Source organism: Pelodiscus sinensis, chromosome 17, assembly GCF_052426305.1.
Source record: "Pelodiscus sinensis isolate ZL-2025 chromosome 17, ASM5242630v1, whole genome shotgun sequence".
NCBI classification, from domain to species: domain Eukaryota; kingdom Metazoa; phylum Chordata; order Testudines; family Trionychidae; genus Pelodiscus; species Pelodiscus sinensis.
Window position 1 is genome coordinate 34302034 of NC_143068.1, and position 18299 is coordinate 34320332.

Below are 18299 nucleotides of genomic sequence, written 5' to 3' on the forward strand. Positions count from 1 at the left end.
TGGAGGTCAGGTCCATCAATACTAATTAGCCAGGATGGGCAGGGATGGTGTCGGGAAGAATCACGTGAGGATTCCCTGTTCTGTTCATTCCTTCACTGTGGGCAGACAGGACCCTGGGCGGGATGGACCTTTGGTCTGACCCAGGCTGGCCGCTCGGATGTTCTTACCTGTGCAGAGCCGAGCCGAGTTACGTGGCAGCGCCTGGGTTGCCCTGGCACAGAGCGGTCCCAGAGAGCGGGGAGGACTCCGCCCGACAGGCTCCGGCGCCTGGCTCGGGGTGTCTGTGTGTCCCTCCACAGGACCTGCAGAGGACTTGGGGAGTAAGAGCCACTGCCCGGCCTCCTGGCCCCTCCGAGTGGCTGGAAACTCGTCAGGAGCCCAGAGACTCCCCCTTGCTGCTGAGTAGCGCGAGCAGGAATCGGGATGAGCGCTCGCTGCCACAGGCCCGTGTCCTTGGCAACGCGGCCGGCCCGGGAGCTGTCAGCCGTGACAGCAGAAAGGCTGCACAGATACACCCCCAGGCCTGCCTTTCCTCTCCCCGCCGGGCCCCGCTCTGCCTCCTTCCTCCCGGGCCCTGGGGCACTGTCTGCCGCAGGCGGTTTGGCTTCCCCTCTGCTCCCGCCCCCTTTTCCTTTCGCCCCCCTCTCTCCCTGCTGTCTGCCACCCCACAGACCAGCTGTCGGGGGGCTGCGGAGGGGCCTTCCCCCCCAGCACCAGTTCTGCAGGGCTCCAGTATTGCTGGGCAGGTGTCTGTGCAGTAGGGCTGTGAGTGGGTAACTGGTTACCTGGTTACCATCATGCTCACCAGGCAATGCAACCGGGTAATGGTTAACCGGTGCCTGGGAGTAGCCCCCCCGCCCACAGCTTGCCATGGCTCCAGCCCTGCCGAGCTAGGCCTGGGTGGGAGGTGGAGCCCCTTGTGGGAGCCCTACGAGGGGCTAGGCTGGGAGCCTCCAGAGGGAGGGGGAGAGGAGATTTAAAGGTGCAAGTTTTTTTTTTTTTTTTTTTATTTGCTCAACCAATTTTTTCCTGCCATGTTCGGTATTTTTTGTGACAGTATCTGGCAACCCTACAGGCCGCAGTCAGCGGTAGTGGCCCCACCTCCATCACACTGGGATCCCCGGTGGGTCTCTGGGCAGGGAGGGGCCAGGTCTCCGTCTCTTGCAGCCTCTGGGGCTGGTTTACTCCCCGGCGTGCATGCTGCACACACAGGCCCAGGGCCCTGCGGCTGTCCAGGGCAGCCCTGTTGGTTTCAGGCCCCGTCTCTTCTCTCTGGGCCCAGCTGCCACCCAGCCTTGGGGGCACATTGTCCCTCTCTTGTGTCTCTAGGGGAGTCTCCCCTTCCTCTGCGGCTCCAGGGCCCATGCACCCCGCCACAGGGCCCCACGTTCCGCCTGCGCCTTCTCTTCTTCCCTGGACCTCTCAGGCTCCAGGAGTCCGGCAGCCCTGCAAACCTGCAAACCTGTCTCCCTGTTGTCCTGTGCTAGTGAGAGCAGCCTTCAGGCCGGACTCCCTTTCCTTGCCTTCGCCAGGCAGCGAAAATCTCCTCCACACGAGGCCGAGAGGGCCACGGCTCCGGTCCTGAGGGACAGCGCAGCCGCAAGGGCGGCCCAGAGGCTAGGCCAGGCTTGCAGCAGCCGCGCTTCTCTAAAGAGAAAGTGGTTTCTGGGGCACATGGGGCACGTTGCACGGACAAAGGGCTGTTCCCTTTTGTAAGCGGGGGAATGGTCCCGCTATTGTGGGGAACTTTCCTGGCTTCTATACACCCCGGTGAAATGGACCAGCGAAAGGATCTGAGTCCCCGCTCCCACTTCCTTTACCCCACGGCTCCCTGATCCTGAGGGCTCCCCCTCCACTCTCCTGAGTAGCAGAGCCCTCGAAACCCCAACAAGGCTGGGCCCAGGTTTCCTGGGGCTTAATCCCTGACCTTGTAGTCACTAGGGGCAGGAGTTAGGGTGTCCCTGCTCCGAGGTGCTCTCTTTACACTGCAGGCCTTCTTGGCCCAGTGATCACTTCACAAGGTTCAAAGCAAATACAATTTATTAAACATCAACTGATTAAAGAGAATAGAATAAGAAAAAATGAGAATGGTTAAATGAGAACACACAGCCCTGCTCTGTAGCACAGGGACATCAACACAGCAGTCTGCAGAGTGTAAGGACAGTTCACAGTCTCTTCCTTAGAAGCCCTGGATGTGCTGCAAGGGGCTGCAGGCTGGACACGCTTGCACTGGCAGTGACCACACAGCCTCAGTCTCTAAGTGGCCAGACCCCTCTCCCAGTCCAGAGCCGTTCCCCACACTTTGCAGGTCCCAGTAGCTCACCACATCCAGCTGCAGGCTGTGCTGCTTGGCCAGTTCCAGCTCCTTGTGTTGCTTCTCTGTTCCTTTTGGCTTTCTGTGCACTGCCAGTCTGCTGCTCAACACAGGGTCTGCACTGCTTGGCCTGTCTGTGTCTGGTTCTGTCGCTGCAGGACTTCTTCTTGTACTCCTCTTTCAGCTCTCTGTCTTTGCAGGACCTCTCCTGCACACAGCTGGCTCTGCTCTTTCAGCTCCCTGTTTGCTCAGAGAGAGCCAGAACAATCCCCACTTACAACCTGTCAGTCAGGCTGAGCTGGAGTGTTGACTGCTTTCCATTGTCTCTGGGGTCTGTCAGTCTCATGGACCCTTCCCCTTCTGAAGCTGGTAAACCAAAAAACTCCCACAGAGTTTTAGTAAGGGGTAACAGTCCCCTTACACTTTGTTTGCTGCTCCAGGCTGAGCCTCTCTAGTCCGGCGCCCTAGGACCTGGCCGGTGCCGAACCAGAGAATTGCCGGCCCACGGGAGGTAGCATTGTCTAGCAGCAGGACCGGCGTTCCCACCGCTTGCGGGGCTCCGAGAAGACATTGTGGGGTAAGTTAGAGCTAAAGAACAGCACAGAGCACAGAGCCAGGACTGGGGGCTGCAACAAACTTCATGGGGCTGCAGGAAACTTGGCCGCACCCATGAGACGTGGACACCTGATTAGCTCTCATCCTGCCGGACCACAGATGTTGCCGGGCCAGAGCGTGCCGGACTGGAGGGGCTCTGCCTGTACTGGGCTGCGAGAGAGACACAGAAAGATCCAAGTGTCCCCTGTGCCCCCATCCCACCTCCCCGCATCGTCCCACTCCCTGGGCTCCTCTCATTTTCCTGCTGCGGTATAGAAATGACGGCCCCTCCTCGAGCTCTTTCCTGTGCATAGAGCAGCCTGCTGCAGTCCCTGCTCCCAGGGCGGGATCGAATATCTTCTGCCTGCCCCAGACTTCCTGCTGCTTCCTGGGGGAGGTCTGCGAAGGAGCCGTCTTTCAGCGCCCAGTGGCCCTGCCCTGCCCCCAGACACCACCTGCTGTGTGCTCTCATCTGCTCGTCTTCCCATACTGGGTCTTGCTTGTTCCCCCAGCCCGGGGTCTCCCCCCCGGCCGTGCTGTGGGACCGGTGGGGCTCCACAGATGGCTGCATGCCTGGGGGGGTCCCAGGCCTAGCCTGCAAGGCGTTCTAGGCCAGCAGCGGGGCTCAAACTTTTTTTTCTCCTGACCCAGTTGAAGAAAATGGTCGATGCCGCGACCCGACGTCATGTGACTGGAGTGGGGGCTCCGGGGTGGGGCTGAGGATGGGGTGCAGGAAGGGGCTCCGGCTGGGTCAGGAGGGGCTTATCTCCAGCGGCTCCCGGTCAGTGGTGTGGAGGGGGCGGGGCGGGGCGAAGGCAGCTCTCCTGGCCCCGCAGACCAGGCTGCCCCCAGATGCCACCAGCAGCAGGTTTCCAGCCAATGGGCGTGCGGGGCTTGTGCTCGGGGCAGGGGCAGTGTGGGGAGCCCTGTGCGCTCCTCCCCCACCTAGGAGCTGGGCCTGCTGCCGGCTGCTTCTGGGGCGCGGCTCAGTCTGTGGGGCCAGGCCAGGCAGGGAGCTGCCTTAGCCCCCCCACTGCTCACCTGATCCCCCTGCAGCCACAAACCCCAGTGCCCGACATCCCACCCACCAGTGCTGGGGTGCAGCCCGTCATTTGAAAGCCGCTGCTCCAGGGGAGGCCCGGTCTCTTGGTCTGGGCGAGGGTGTGGAGTCCCCCCGGCTGGGGGTGCTGCTGCGATGTTCTCTGGCACAGCCCAGTGGGGAACTAAGCTGCAGCTTTGGGGGGGCGGTGACAGCTGGTGGGGTCGGAAGGCGGAGCTCTGTCCAGGCCTGAGTGTGGGGGGACCCCTGAGGGAGGCGGTGGCAGTGACGCCTTTCTCTGTGCACACTGGGAACATTGCTTCTCTGTGAGCCGGTCGCCGAGGGGCCACAGGCCACGTCCCGGGCTGGCATAATCAGGCAAATCATCACCGAGACCAGTGGTGAGGTTTGCACCAGGCCTGACTGTGGCCCAATATGAGGAGCAGTTCCCCCCAGAGTGTGCGCCCTGGTGCAGATGGGTGTGCGCCCTGGTGCAGATGGGTGTTGTCCCGGTGCGGATGGGTGTTGCCCTGGTGCGGATGGGCATGCACCCCAATGCGGTTTGGTGTTGCCCTGATGCGGATGGGTGTGCGCACACTCGTGCCTATTGCACAAGGGTGGGAGTTGCTCTCTTGATCCAGACGAGTTGTCCATCTGTCCTCCTAGCTGCAGCTTTGCGTCTTGCGCTCTCCCCTGCGTCCCCCGGGGAGCAGTGCTGTCCTGTGGGTGGTGTTTGGCCTCAGTCAGACACACTCTGGCTACCCCACACTCTGAGGTACCTGTCCCCAGCTGCCTGTCACCGCTGGCCGACTTGCAGCCTGTCTCGGATACAAGCCTAACCCTAAGGTTACTCCGAGCATGTCAGTGAGCACTCGCTGGCTCTCACTGTTAAATCCACCCTGCCTTGTTCACTCACACAGCCCCCCCTGCCCCGTTCGTAGGAGTGTAAAAAGTATCCAGAAAAGTGACTTGAGTAAAAGTACTGCAACTTTGGAATAAATGTAACCAAGTAAAAGTCAAAGTACCCTTCTGAAAAATGACTTGAGTAAAAGTACAAAAGTATCGCATCTTAATTGTACTTAAGTATCCAGAAGTAAAAAGTAGCCGTCCTATGGAAATCTATGGTTAACCACCCGAGTTTTTGTAGGGCACCATTATTTTTCACACACACAATGTGCATGTATCTATATACTTATATGTGTGCGTACGTATGTATATATATGTATGTGTGTGTATATATCACCCTCCCTACCCCTTTAGTCATTTATTTTCTAAGCTGAAAAGTCCCAGTCCTGCTAATCTCTCCCCATGAGAAAGCTGTTCCTTACCCCTCCTCCTTTCTGCCGCCATTTCTGTACCTTTTCCAAATCCAATTTATCTTTTTTTAGATGGGGTGACCAGATCTGCATACGGTATTCAAGATGTGGGCGTTCCATGACTTTATATACAGGCAATATGATATTTTCTGTCTTATCTAGTCCTTTCCTAATGCTTCCCAATATTCTGTTGGCCTTTTAGTTTTTAAACTGCACTGCACACTGAGCAGATGTTTTTGGGGAGCTATCCGCAAGGATTCCAAGATCTCTTTCTTGAGTGCTAACAGCGATTTTAGATCCCGTCATTTTTGTGTGCATAGTTGGGATTATAGTTTTCCATGCGCGATACTTTGCATTTATCAGCACTGAATTCCATCTGCTATTACGTTGCCCAATCACCCAGTTTGGTGAGATCCCTTTGCAGCTCTGTGCAGTCAGCTTTGGACTTAACTATTTTGAGTAATTTTGTATCATCTGCAAATTTTGCCATCTCTCTATTTCCCCCCCTTGTAAGAACATTTAAAAGTTTAACAGTACTAGTCCAAATGCAAATCCCAGCAGCACAACACTAATTGCTACTCTTCCCCTTCACCCCCCAGCTTTTAAGTACCTGGCAATGTTTTCATGATGATCTACGCCCGTGTTTCTCAACCTTTTTAAATAAAGGACCCTTTAAAAAAATTATAAGTACCCCCACTACCTTCAGTTTTCAGACACACAATTTTTTTTCTATCGTTGCAACACATTTGTTTAAACAACTTAATTGTAGCGGGGCAGGCGATGAAATTTTTGGGTGTAAAAAGTACAAAAACAATAAAGCGCTGTAAAACTTAAAAGAAAAACTCAGTTTTCTCCAAATTTCAGTTGTGTTGACAAACCCCCCAGATTTCTCTCAAGTACTCCTAAGTGTACTTGTCCCACAGGTTGAGAAACACTGATCTTAGGGCCCCTTAATTACTTACATCACCAGCCTTAATCACCTACCTCCTTTTTTTTATAACAAACTCCCTACCCCAAAGGCAAAGCTGCAAGGGCTCAAACTCTGTTGCATTTAAGAGCTGCCTCTGGAGCCAGGGCAGGCAGCTTTCAGCAGATCTCAAGTGTGAAATCCAGGGGTTCAAACTTGGTACCTAGCCCCCTCTAAATGTCACCCATGCGCATGTGGCAGTGTTTTAGCAGGTCAGACTGCTGGCTCGCACAAGTGTCAGTGGGGTGATAAAAGTAGCGAGTAACTGAGGGTATGTCTACACTACCCCCCTAGTTCGAACTAGGGGGGTAATGTATGCATACCGAACTTGCTAATGAAGCCCGGGATTTGAATTTCCCGGGCTTCATTAGCATAAAGCCGGCGCCGCCATTTTTAAAAGCCGGCTAGTGCGAACCCCGTGCCGCGCGGCTACACGCGGCACGGACTAGATAGTTCGGATTAGGCTTCCATGAGGCATACAGATAGTTCGGATTAGAAGCCTAATCCGAACTATCTAGTCCGTGCCGCGTGTAGCCGCGCGGCACGGGGTTCGCACTAGCCGGCTTTTAAAAATGGCGGCGCCGGCTTTATGCTAATGAAGCCCGGGAAATTCAAATCCCGGGCTTCATTAGCAAGTTCGGTATGCATACATTACCCCCCTAGTTCGAACTAGGGGGGTAGTGTAGACATACCCTAAGCGCTTCTGGAAATTGTAGTGGGGTAAAAAGTACAATAGTTAAAAAAACCTACTTAAGTAAAAGTCAAAGTATCACAAAAATACGTTACTTGAGTGAAGTACAAATACCGAAAAGATGTACCTGAGTAGTGTAATGATGTATTTCTACTTAAACTTTAAAAACAATAGTCTGGTAGCACTTTAAAGACTAACAAAACATGTAAATGGTAAATGGTATCATGAGCTTTCGTGGGCTATGCCCAGGAAAGCTCACGATTCCGTCTACATGTTTCGTTAGTCTTTAAAGTGCTACGAGACTATTTGTTGGTTTTTAAGTTTCTCCTATACAGACTAACTCGGCTACCCCCTGAAACTTTTATGTCTACTTGGTTACTTTCCACCTCTGCCCGTTAGGGGCTCTCTCTCTTCGTGCCTTCTGAGCAGACCCAGGCGAGAATTTTTTGGCACCTTTGCCGAGCAACACACGTTTCTGGACCCCGGCACTGTCCGTGAATGCTGATGCCCTTTGGCAAATGCCTCTTGCTGACAAAGCACCTGGCAACCAAGCAGTTGAAAACCTTGAAGCATTTTGCTTTGAAAAACAATCGGAACAGCCCGTTTTTGAAATGTCGGGTTTGAGGCGACATTGGGAACGTTCCATGTCGACCTCCGTGTCGTGTCTTTTGTTCCACCAACATCGCCCCCCCCCCCCCGAAAAGTCAGTTTGGGTTGAAGCAAACCAATGGGTTTTTCGGGGGGTTCTCAGGTCATCTCCAAACAGACAAGTGCTGGGTGCTCAGTTCCGGCCCTGAGGATCAGCGCAAGGCCACGGAAATGGAAACACTGATCCCCACTCGCTGACGTGCCAGCAGACTTGGGTATCTGAAAGCTGCCTTGTGGCTGGGCACAGCCAGGGACTCGGAAAGAATTTAGCAGGAAAGAAAGGCAGCACCGTGCGCCAGCTACACCCTGATTTCTGACTTGGCCAAGTTGGTCTTTGTCTAGCCCTGGTGCCCCAGCCCTTTGAGAGCCGTTGCTGGGCAGCTTGGATGGCCATGATGCAGGCAAGGAAAGGCACAGCCTTCCCAAAATTGCCTAGGTGCCCCGGCCACCTGGGAAGACTGGGGCCGCGGTGCGGCACCTCTGCTCCCTGGCTCCCAGGAAAGGCTGGGGCCATAGCATGGCAGTCCCGGCCCTCACAGTGGCCAGGAAGGATCGGGCAGGAGAATGGGCGGGGCTTGGCTCCAGGGGCGGGGCCGGGCAGAAGAGGCGGGGCTGGGGCTTGCCTTCCCCAACTGGGCCATCACCCGCTGCCCATGCCGGACAGCTCTTCACTTTTGGCCACACAGCCCCCCCAAAGTCCCAACCCGAGTAATGGGAGCGCCTAGCACAGGGCAGCCAGAAGGCGCGGGGGCCTAGTATGAGACACTGTTATGGAAAAGGACTCCAGACCCATCCGGGGCCATCCTGCCCCTGCCCCGCATTGCTGCTGCAGCAAGGTCTTCCTTCCTCCCTCTGCCCGAAGATCGGGGGGGCTTGCACCGGGTGGGAGGTGGCCCTGCTTGGGGATGCCTGCCCCTGCTGCATGACGTCCCCGGGGCCTTGCTCGGAGCCTGCATTATTCCAGGGAAATGGCACCCACAGACTCCAGCTGCATGTCCCACGGGGTTGGGGGAGACCCCCCTTCCCTTCCCCACGCCTGGAAATCTTGGGGGAGACCCGCCCCGGATGGACTGGGCCAGCGCTTCCTGCACGACGCTGGGGGGGAGGAGAGCGCTGACCCCGATGCACGCTCGGCCGGAACAGACGGCGACCACAGCGGAGGGCTCGCGGGGGCTGCGCTCGCGGGGCCTTGCGCTTCGGGAAGGACGTGTGAGGTCGCAGGGGCCAGTCGTTTGGACGCCCGCTCGAGCCAGCCCGGCCCCCGCGCGCCCTTCGATCGCCCGGCCCCCGGCCAGGAGCCCAGTCGCTGACTGCGACTAGGAACAGGAACGCTGCAGGAGCTGCTGCACTGCCGGGGCACGCCAGGCCTGGGTGTCTGCCGGCAGCCAGCGGGGGCCCAGCCCTTTGCAGGACAGTTTGACTAGGCTGGGAGGGCGCTTCGGAGTCCCGCTTCTTCCGGCTCAGCCCACCTGCTTTCCCGGCCACTTGCCTCTTGCCTTCCAACACCGACACGAGGGGCTTTGGGAGCGGGAGGCACAAGCCAGGCCCCAGCCAGGCCCTCCCGAGACACCTGTCCCCAGGGACCCAGCTCCCCGGCTGGCCCAGGGTTCGTCCAGTGCATTCAATGGCTAGTCAATAATTCAGAGGGGGTCATTGACCGTGAGCGCCAAGGCTGTTTGTGCCCAGCGGCCGGGAGAGGGCACAGAGTGAATAGCCGGTCCGGGAGGCAGGTCGGGCAGGAGCTCAGCACCAAATCCAGCTGCAGTGCAGTTCCGGCCACTTGCAGCCAATTTTCCTTCAGCACCTGTGACTGGGGTGATGAACAGCGGGGCCGAGGCTACAGGGTACTGCTACAGGGAAGCTCACATCCCTGGGCCCTTCTGGCCCAGGCCAGGCAGGGTACTGCTGTAGGACAGCTCAGATCTCTGGGCCCATCTGGCCCGGGTCAGGCAGGGCACTGCTGCAGGGAAGCTCACATCTCGGGGTCCTTGTGCCCCGGGTCAGGCAGGGCACTGCTGCAGGGAAGCTCACATCTCGGGGTCCTTGTGCCCTGGGTCAGGCAGGGCACTGCTGCAGGGAAGCTCACATCTCGGGGTCCTTGTGCCCCGGGTCAGGCAGGGCACTGCTGCAGGGAAGCTCACATCTCGGGGTCTTTGTGCCCCAGGTCAGGCAGGGCACTGCTGCAGGGAAGCTCACATCTCGGGGTCCTTGTGCCCCGGGTCAGGCAGGGCACTGCTGCAGGGAAGCTCACATCTCGGGGTCCTTGTGCCCTGGGTCAGGCAGGGCACTGCTGCAGGGAAGCTCACGCTGAGGGCAAGGCTAGAAACCCGAAGGAACTTTGAACCTTGCCCCCTTGAGGGCTCGGTCTGCCCTGCCGTGGGAGGTGTGGCCGCAGCCTGGCTCCGCTCTACCCAAGCGTAGGGATGCCTCACTGCAATAGGCACAGGCAGGGCTGCATCTTCTGGCAGGGGGGAAGGGGGTGTAGTTGGGGGCCAGCGTCGCTGTGCTGTTGAGGGCTCTGGCTAGTGGAAACCGGCATGGGTGCCAGCCACACCTCAGGTGGTCATGTAGGCAGGATTCCTGTGGCCCACGGGCTGCATTGGCGCTGCGTCTCCCTGGGCCTCCAGCAATGGCCCACCTTGACCCCGGGCAGCTGATCCGCCCTGGCTTGTTGCTGGGTGGGGGGGGGGGGTCCCTGGTTGCAAGGGAAAGATGGCCTGTAGCCCACAAACCCTTCCGCGGACCCCACGCTGGCTGCCAGATGGCAGGCACGCGCCACGGGAGGGCAGCAGCCCGAGCCAGGCAAAGCTCCGTCATCAGAACCTCCTGGTCTCAGAGCAGCTGTTCCCTCCATCCTGTCTGAGCAGCAGGGCCGGGAGGAGAGGCTGGCTTCAGCCGGGGCGGGGGAGGCAGATCTCTGTTCCGCAAGCCGGCACGCAGCCTTCTCCAGCCGAGCTCCAGGCCTGTGAACAGACGGGCCGGCCTGGGGATCTCCCAGGGGCACCCGCCTAACCCCAGCCCCTGCCCCTGCCCCTGCCCCTGCCCCTGTCCAGCAGGCCCGGTCTCGCCTTGGTCCCTGGGAAGGCGGGTTATTCTCTGGCTGATTGGCAGGCAGGCTGACCACTTTTCTTCCTGTCCCACTGCTCCCCCCCCCCCCCCCAGCCACGTAATCCACCTGGCCAGCCCAGGGTGGGGGTTCTTGTACATTTCAAAAGCAGGGAGCGCGGGGCCAGTAGGGGGCAGCGCGGGGCCAGTAGGGGGCAGCGTGGGGCCAGTAGGGGGCTACTCAAGTCCCTGCTGGCCCCATGTTCCCTGCGGCGCTTCCACCTTGGAAATGTAGCAAGAGCCAGCAAAGGCAGAGCCGCCCTTATCGACTAATCGGAATTGAACACCCTGCCCCCAGCAGGTCAGAGGGGAGCAAAGCCAGCTGGCCTGCTAGCTGGCCAGGGGGGGAAATACTCGTCTTCCCGCCCCTGGTTCCTGCGACCAGCCAGTCATGTGCACGGGGTAAATCGGAAACACTTGGAAGGGGCCTGGAGCCTCCCAAAGGGCTGGGCCAGCCCCGGCCCCCGTGTTACAGGGTTCTGCTGCCTGGGTCCGCGGGGACCAGCTGCTCCCGGCCTACCCCGGGCCTAGACCGTGTGGCTGTGCCGGGCGCTAAGGGGGGGCACGGGCTCGCTCAGGTCTCACCCGCTGTCCTCCCCGCCCTGCGCACAGGTACCTGCGAACCCTGTACCTGGGCCTGCAGAGCCGCTGGCAGACGGAGCGGCGCCAGCGCCACTTCTACTGGCGGATGATGTTCGAGAGCGCGGACATCAGCATGCTGCGGCTGCTGGAGACCTTCCTGAAGAGCGCCCCCCAGCTCGTGCTGCAGCTGAGCATCATGGTGCAGCAGAACAACATCGAGCCCTTGCAGGGTAAGGGTCGCCCCTCGCCTGCCCGGCCCCCGGCCACCTGCCTGCGTCTGTCCCATCCCGGCCCTCCTCCTGCCTTCCTCCCACCTCTCGTCCCCTCTCGCGGCTGGGGGCAAATTCAGAACGGGGGGAGGGGAAGAGTTTCTCACATAATGCAGGAAGGGCCTGTGGAACTCTCTGCCGCAGGAAGTTGTGGAGGCCAAGAATTTCATAAGAATGAAACAGGGATTGGACGCTGGTACCAGAACCATCCAGAGTTGTCAGTAGTTCATGATCACATTCTGGAAGGGATTGAAACCCTGCTTCAGGCTAGACAGGGCTGGGATCTGGTCCAGCCGTGCCATGCCCATGTTCCAGCTTCTGTCTTCCCTTCCTCCTCCTCTGGTCTCTTCCCCTCCCCCCGTTTCTCTCCTTCCTCTCCCCTCCCACTCCCGGCCTCCCTCTGTCTCCACAGGTCTCTCGGCCTCAGCCTCCCTGGTGTCCCTGGCGTGGGTGATTGCCTCCTACCAGAAGGTGCTGCGGGACTCGCGGGAGGACAAGATGCCCATGTCCTACAAGGGGGCGGTGGTGCAGATCCTCTGGCACCTCTTCACCATCGCGGCCCGCGCCATCGCCTTCGCCCTCTTCGCCTCCGTGTTCCAGCTCTACTTCGGCATCTTCATCGTCACGCACTGGTGCATCATGACCTTCTGGATCATCCAGGGCGAGACGGACTTCTGCATGTCCAAGTGGGAGGAGATCATCTACAACATGGTGGTGGGCATCATCTACATCTTCTGCTGGTTCAACGTCAAGGAGGGCCGGAGCCGCTGTCGCATGGCCATCTACTACGTCATCACGCTGGCGGAGAACGCAGCCCTCACGGGGCTCTGGTACGTCTACTACGACCGCCAGGCCACCTCCGACTTCGAGGCCTTAATCATCGTCTGCGTGGTCTCCTCCAGCTTCGCCCTGGGCATCTTCTTCATGTTCATCTACTACTGCCTCCTGCACCCCAACGGGCCGGTGTTCGGCCCCCAGGCCACAGGCTGCGCTTGCAAGAAGGCGCCGGCCACGAGCGGGGGTCCCCCGCAGGACGTCATCACCAGCCCCCCGCGCTCTCTGCCGCGGACTACAGGGGGGGAGCGGGAGGGGGTGCCGGGGGACAGGGACAGCTGCGGGCCTGTGTTTCAGGTCAGGCCGAGCGTCCCCCTGACCCCTGTGGCCCGGGCCCCCCGGACAGAAGGGCCCGTCATCCGCATAGATCTGCCCAGGAAGAAATACCCAGCCTGGGACGCCCATTTTATTGACAGGCGGCTCCGGAAGACCATCCTGGCGCTGGAGTATTCGTCGCCGGCGACCCCGCGCCTGCAGTACCGCAGCCTGGGGAGCTCGCAGGAGGTGCTGGAGTATGAGACCACGGTGTAGGCCGCCGCGGGAGCCGTGGGACGGCCGCGCGCACCCCCTCGCCGTGGGGCTGCCCCGCGGGTGCATTTCCGGAGCCCAAGGGGGGCCTCTGGTCGGAGCCACCTGGCCGCTGCCCTGGAGCGTGGCGGTCCCCTCCCAGCGTTTGCCTTTTGTGTTCATTAGCATTGATGGGGCCCCCCTCCCCGCGCTGCCCCCCATCCCCAGGGGTCGGCGGGGTCAGCTGGTGCTACCCTCCTGCTCGGCCTTGCCTGGCTCTAGGCGGGGCCCTGGCCGTTTGCCTCCCTGGGCGCCCCACTGGCATCCAGGCCGCCCCCACAGCTGGGCTCCGAGGAATCCGTCCTCCTGGCCCGGTGGGAGGCTTTCTTGGTGCTGAAATCCCCCAAGCAGCTGCCGTCCCTGGACCTGCCCCTGGGGCGGCCTCTCCCCCCGCCCGGCGAAGGGGCAGGGCAGCCGGGGGCGGCACAGAGCCCGGCTGGAGGGGGTGGGGAGCGGCTTCTCTGTGGCCGTGGGGCCAGGCCGGCGCAGGGGAGGAATCGGGGCAGGCTCAGTGCGGCGGATACAGAATGCACCGTGAGCCTCCGCTGCTTTGGGCCCAGAGGGGCCTGGGAAGTGGGGCTGAGGCGTGTGGGGCTCTGGGGGGAGGCTGGGACCCAGGCCGGGGGCTGGGGCCCACCGAGGGTGCTGGGTCAGGCGGAACGTGGCAGTGATCAACCAGCACAGCCCTTCATTCGCCCTGTCTGGAGCCTGTTCCCGCCATGCTTGGGGCCTTGGAATTGGGGGACTGACCCCCCACGTACCCTGAGACGCCTGCCACGGCGGTGCCTGTCCACGGGGGCACTGACACTTGAGCCGGTGAGTCCAGGGGACCGAGGGAGGTTAAGAAACCCCCGTCCATGGGGTAGGCATGGGAGGGGGATTCTCTCTAGAGCGTGGGGGTCAGGACAGAGAGAGCCTGGGGGGTCCCAAGGAGCAGCCTAGCCAAGCTGGGCCGGCAGGAGCTGGAGAGCACGGGGAAAGGCAGGGGAAGAATGGAGGTTTGCTGGTGGCCAGGCCAAGGCAGTTTCAGCAGCCCAGGCAGGATAAATGCCAAATGGGTACCAGTGCCCGTCGGTGTTCCCTGTATGCTGAGTGCTTGGGTGGCTGCCCAGGAGAGAGATTCAGATGCCGCCCAGCTGATTAGCAGAGTGCCCGCCACCAGCAGCAGGTGTTTCTACTGGTGGTGCACGTCTGCATGCGCCTTGGTGACAGAACAAAATTTATTCCACACACAGCTGGGGAAAAAATAGAAACAAGGTGCCCTGTTGCTGAACAGGGGGGCCGATGAGAGGAGGCAGCTGGATCCCACAGTGCCCCCCGGGCTGGTCCCAAGAGCCCCTCGGTGTCACCCACAGAGCTCCAGCGCCTCATGCCAGGGCTGCTGGGGGCATTTGCATCACGGGGGTGCTCAGAGCCAGCAAACTGACCGGTAAGCCCTGGGTATAGTGGAAACCACATCCAGCCAGGGGGCACCCCCCACCCCTCTACTCCTGGCACCGTGAGCCCCGGCAATTCTAAAGGGGGGCTGCCACTGCAGGAAGGGGGAGGGTGCCCTGAGAGCGAGAGAACCCCCAGTCTGGCTGCAGCACCGCAAGAGTGACATGACACGGAGAGAGAAGGCGAGAGAAGGGTGCATCAGGGCAAAGGCAAAGCCCCTTGCCTCCTGTTATGCCCAGGGCAGGGACCCGGGGGGGGGTGCTCCCCCCCTCACAGGCTGCTCACACTCCTGTGATCCAAGATCCACTAGGGTCAGCCCCAGGGCTCCCCTCTCCGCCCGGCTGGGGCTGGGCTGGGCGAAGGGGGGCAGCTCCCCATGGCCTGAGTTGGGCACCTTAGGGGAAGGTCTGAACTATCCCATGTCCTGTGTCCTTTTGCCCTCCCCCCAGCATCTGCTCATCCCATCTGCCCCATGCCCCCCATCCCTGCATGCTAATGTGTGCGCAGCGCCTGACACAGCATAGGCTGTGTAGCCCCTATCGGCACTGCCTGCTGGGCACGCTGACCCGAATCTGCACAAAGCGCCTGTGGTCTGGTTGTACCACGACAGGCCCAGATTACAGTGTCGGTTCAGTGGCACAGACCCAGAGTAATGCCACCATCAGTGGAATCACTCTGGATCTCCATCCAGGAGTGCAGATGCTGAAATGTTCCCTCTAATTCGTTCCTTCCATGTGTGGAATAAATTTTATGTGCACCCAGGAAGTGCAGATGTGCACCACCCATCGGCACACAAGCTGCTGGCACTCTGCAACCAGCTGGGCGGCATTGGAATCCCTCTGGGGTGGCCGCCCAAGCGCTCAGCTTCCAGGGAACCCTGACGCCGAGAGAAGGCCATCCCCTCTGCCCCGTCACAGCCTGCCCCTGCTGCTGCTTCGTTCTGACGCCCACCCTGTGCTGTCCCACCCGGCGCAGTCTGCAGCATTGTTAGCGCCAGCAGCTGGCTTGGAACCGGGGCCCTTGGAGCATCCCCGGTGGCAAGCCGGTTGGCAGGGGGAGGCGGACCCCCGGAGGCGGGTCTGAAATAGACCAACGAGCGACGGGTGGGGGGAACGGACCCAGCTGGACAGATGTGTCTCAGCACAGCCTGCGAGGCGCTGCTGCAGGGGTTCCTTAGCATCAGAGTCATTCCCACCCGATGGAGACGCGCCCGAGGAACAGGTAGTCCAAGAGCCAGGGCAGAGGCAGCCAGCGAGCGCGTCACGGCTCTCACCGGGACTTTAGACCCCCCGTGCTTCCCCTTGCCAGCAGTCGGGAAGCAGCCTGCTGACAAAAAGCCCTTTGGCTTTCCCTGGTGTTTCTCCAGCGCCCGCCAGTCCCGAGAGCCGTAGGGCACAAGCTGCCGGGGGCTTGCCTAGGGCCGCAGTATCGAGGGGTCGGCCTGGTGTTCCGGGGGCACCCCACCGCTGCCGTGTCCAGGGACCCGTCTAGGCATGGCTGGGGTGTGGTTCTGCGCAGAGCGCCCAAGCTGACGCAATGCGTTTTTTGCAGTCCGAAGGGCTGGGTGAAAGCTGTTGGCTGGGGCGTTTCTCTATCCTTCTGCTCTCAAGGGCAGCCTCAGAAATCCTGCCTGGGTGCACTCCTGGGTGGGCCGGGTTACGGCTGGCACCCAGAGGCACAGCGCATGTTTGTACTAGTGAACGGAGCACGTTTGCACTAGTGAATGGGCAGAGACGCTGTTTTGCTTTATCAGTTCCATTGGGAGGCATTCCGGCCCCCTCCCAGTGCGGCATTTACCTGCTGGCCTTTGGCAGAGCATCTGGGCTGTGGCTTCTGGGCCCTGAGGGACTGTGTGGGAGTCAGGTTTGGGTTCTGCTTCTCACTGGCTTTTGCCTCAGTAAGACAGTTGTGGGTCAGAAATAGCACGAGAGCGGGTCCCTGGGGGTTATGCGGACAGAGAAATGAGCGTTGTGTCATGGCCAGAGTGTGGGACAGGCAGTGAGGAGTTTGGGGTTCTGAGCATGGCTCTGATTCTGAGTGACTGTGTGTCCCTGGGCATGTTCACTTAATCTTCCTTGTGTGCCTCAGTTTCCCCTCCTGTACGACAGGGTAGTGGGCTCAGTGTTTGTAAGGGGGTTGGAGAGGCTCAGAAGAAAGAGGCCAGAGAAGTGAGAGCTGAGGCACATTATTAGTTCCACGGTGGGCCGTGCCCCACGTCACTGGTTTGGCCCTGGAAATGGCGCTGGGAGAGACGAGGCAGGTGAGGGCCCCTTTCTGCCGATGGCTGAGGCTGTGTCTACACTGCACTTGATCGACAAAACTTTTGTCGTTCTCAGGTGCTAACCCCCGACTCTCTGAACGGCCAAGTTTTGCTGCAGCCGGTTTGGGTGTGAAGGCTGCTTTGTGGGCAGGAGTGCTCTGCTGCCGAAACCTGCTCGGTGGGGAGGAGGAAAGTACCTTTCCAGCACAAGCGTCGACAAACAAGGTTCGCGCCCGCTGCCGGTTAGCGACAGGGCTGGGCCGACCCCGCCCTGGCACTACAAGCTGCCGAGGGTGGATGGACCCTGCGTCCTGCCTTCCCTGCTGTTCGGGCTCTAATTTGGCGCAAGCGGTGCGTCCCAGGCGACGGGGAGAGCCGCGGCGCACGGTTCCTCGGCCCACGGGAGGAAATCTCCTCGTAGCAAGTTGGGACGTGTCGGCTTCGTGTCCCAAGGGCGGTGGGGTTCAAACTTTTTTTCTCGTGAAAATCGTTGACATCTGCCACCCAACATCACGTGATGGAGTGGGGGCTCCGGGGTGGGGTTGAGGATGGGAGCTTTGGGGGGGGGCAGGGCTGGGGCAGGAGGGGCTTCCCTCGAGCGGTGTCCGGGCAGCAAGGGGTGGGGGAAGGAGGGGCTAAGGTGGCCCTGCAGACCACGCTGCCCCCAGAAGCAGCCCCCAGCGGGTTCCCAGCCAATGGGAGCGCGGCACGCTCCAGAGAGACTGACAGGGCGCCGTGTAGATGCAGCCACGGCGCTTTGAAGCGCACACCCGGCCCCTTACCCTCAGCGGGAACCGGCTGCAGCCGGCGCAGGTCCTAGGGCTCCAGCCGGAGGCGCGCCACATGCGCTGAGGGAGGGCGTGAGGCAGGGTCGGGGAATCGCTGCTTGGATCCGCAGGAGGCTCCGGGGCTGGGCTAGCAGCCAGGTGGCACCGTGCTACCAGAGCCGGGGCAAGAGGCCTTCTTGCGTGGCCTCCGTCTCCTGCATTCGGCTGGCCTTTGCCGGGGAGGCGGGGAGACCAGGACGTGCCCTTCAGACTACAGAGGCTTCCAGGGGCTGGTTTGCTTCTGCTTCGCCTGGCATCCAGCCCTGTCGGCCAGCGGGGGCCCGTCAGCAGTCGGAGCAAGGCCAGCCTCGCCGTCCTCCATCGACCTGCCTGGGGCAGCTCCCTCCAGGGCAGCGATGCTCTTCCAGGGCGACCCGCTGGGCTTGCCACGGGCGCAACGAATCTGCTTCTCTCCTTCCCCACTTGCTGGGGCCCTGTAGGAAGGCTTTCCGGGGGGCAGGCGGGTGCCCGGAGAGCCTTGTGCGAGGAGGAGCCCTGCCAGGGGTCTGTCCCGTACACGTGGGACAGCTCGCGTGCTCCTGGCTGTGTCCGGGTCCCCCTCGGAGGGACAGCGGTGGGGGGTGTTCCTGTGTTTTGCTGTGGGCTCTCCATGATGTGGCCTTGTCCAGCACACGTGGCCTGAGGCCTGCAGCCCGTCTTTCCAGCCCGGCACTGGGGTCAGGTGTCCGACGTGCCTCGAGGAAGCCAGCGAGCCCCCAGGCTCTTGCTGCACGGCTTGGCCACGCTCCCTGCCGGCGGGTAGGTCTCGCCCGAGGTGGCTGGCGCGTGGTGCGGAATCCCCCAATCTGTGGGCTGGGGCCTCGTCCCACCGAGCTGGCAGGTGGCTAG

At 60.7% G+C, this 18299-nt stretch overlaps 1 protein-coding gene across 1 annotated transcript in view; it reads left to right on the forward strand.

Annotated features, from left to right (window-relative positions):
• The window catches only part of XKR7 (XK related 7), a 34278-nt gene extending 16892 nt beyond the window's left edge, over positions 1 to 17386 (forward strand). The window contains exons 2-3 of the mRNA XM_075900842.2: positions 11287 to 11486; positions 11938 to 17386. Of these exons, the coding sequence (XP_075756957.2) occupies positions 11287 to 11486; positions 11938 to 12890 (1153 nt within the window). The 3' untranslated portion in view covers positions 12891 to 17386. The remainder of the gene's footprint in view (positions 1 to 11286; positions 11487 to 11937) is intronic.
• The last annotated feature ends 913 nt before the right edge of the window (positions 17387 to 18299 follow it).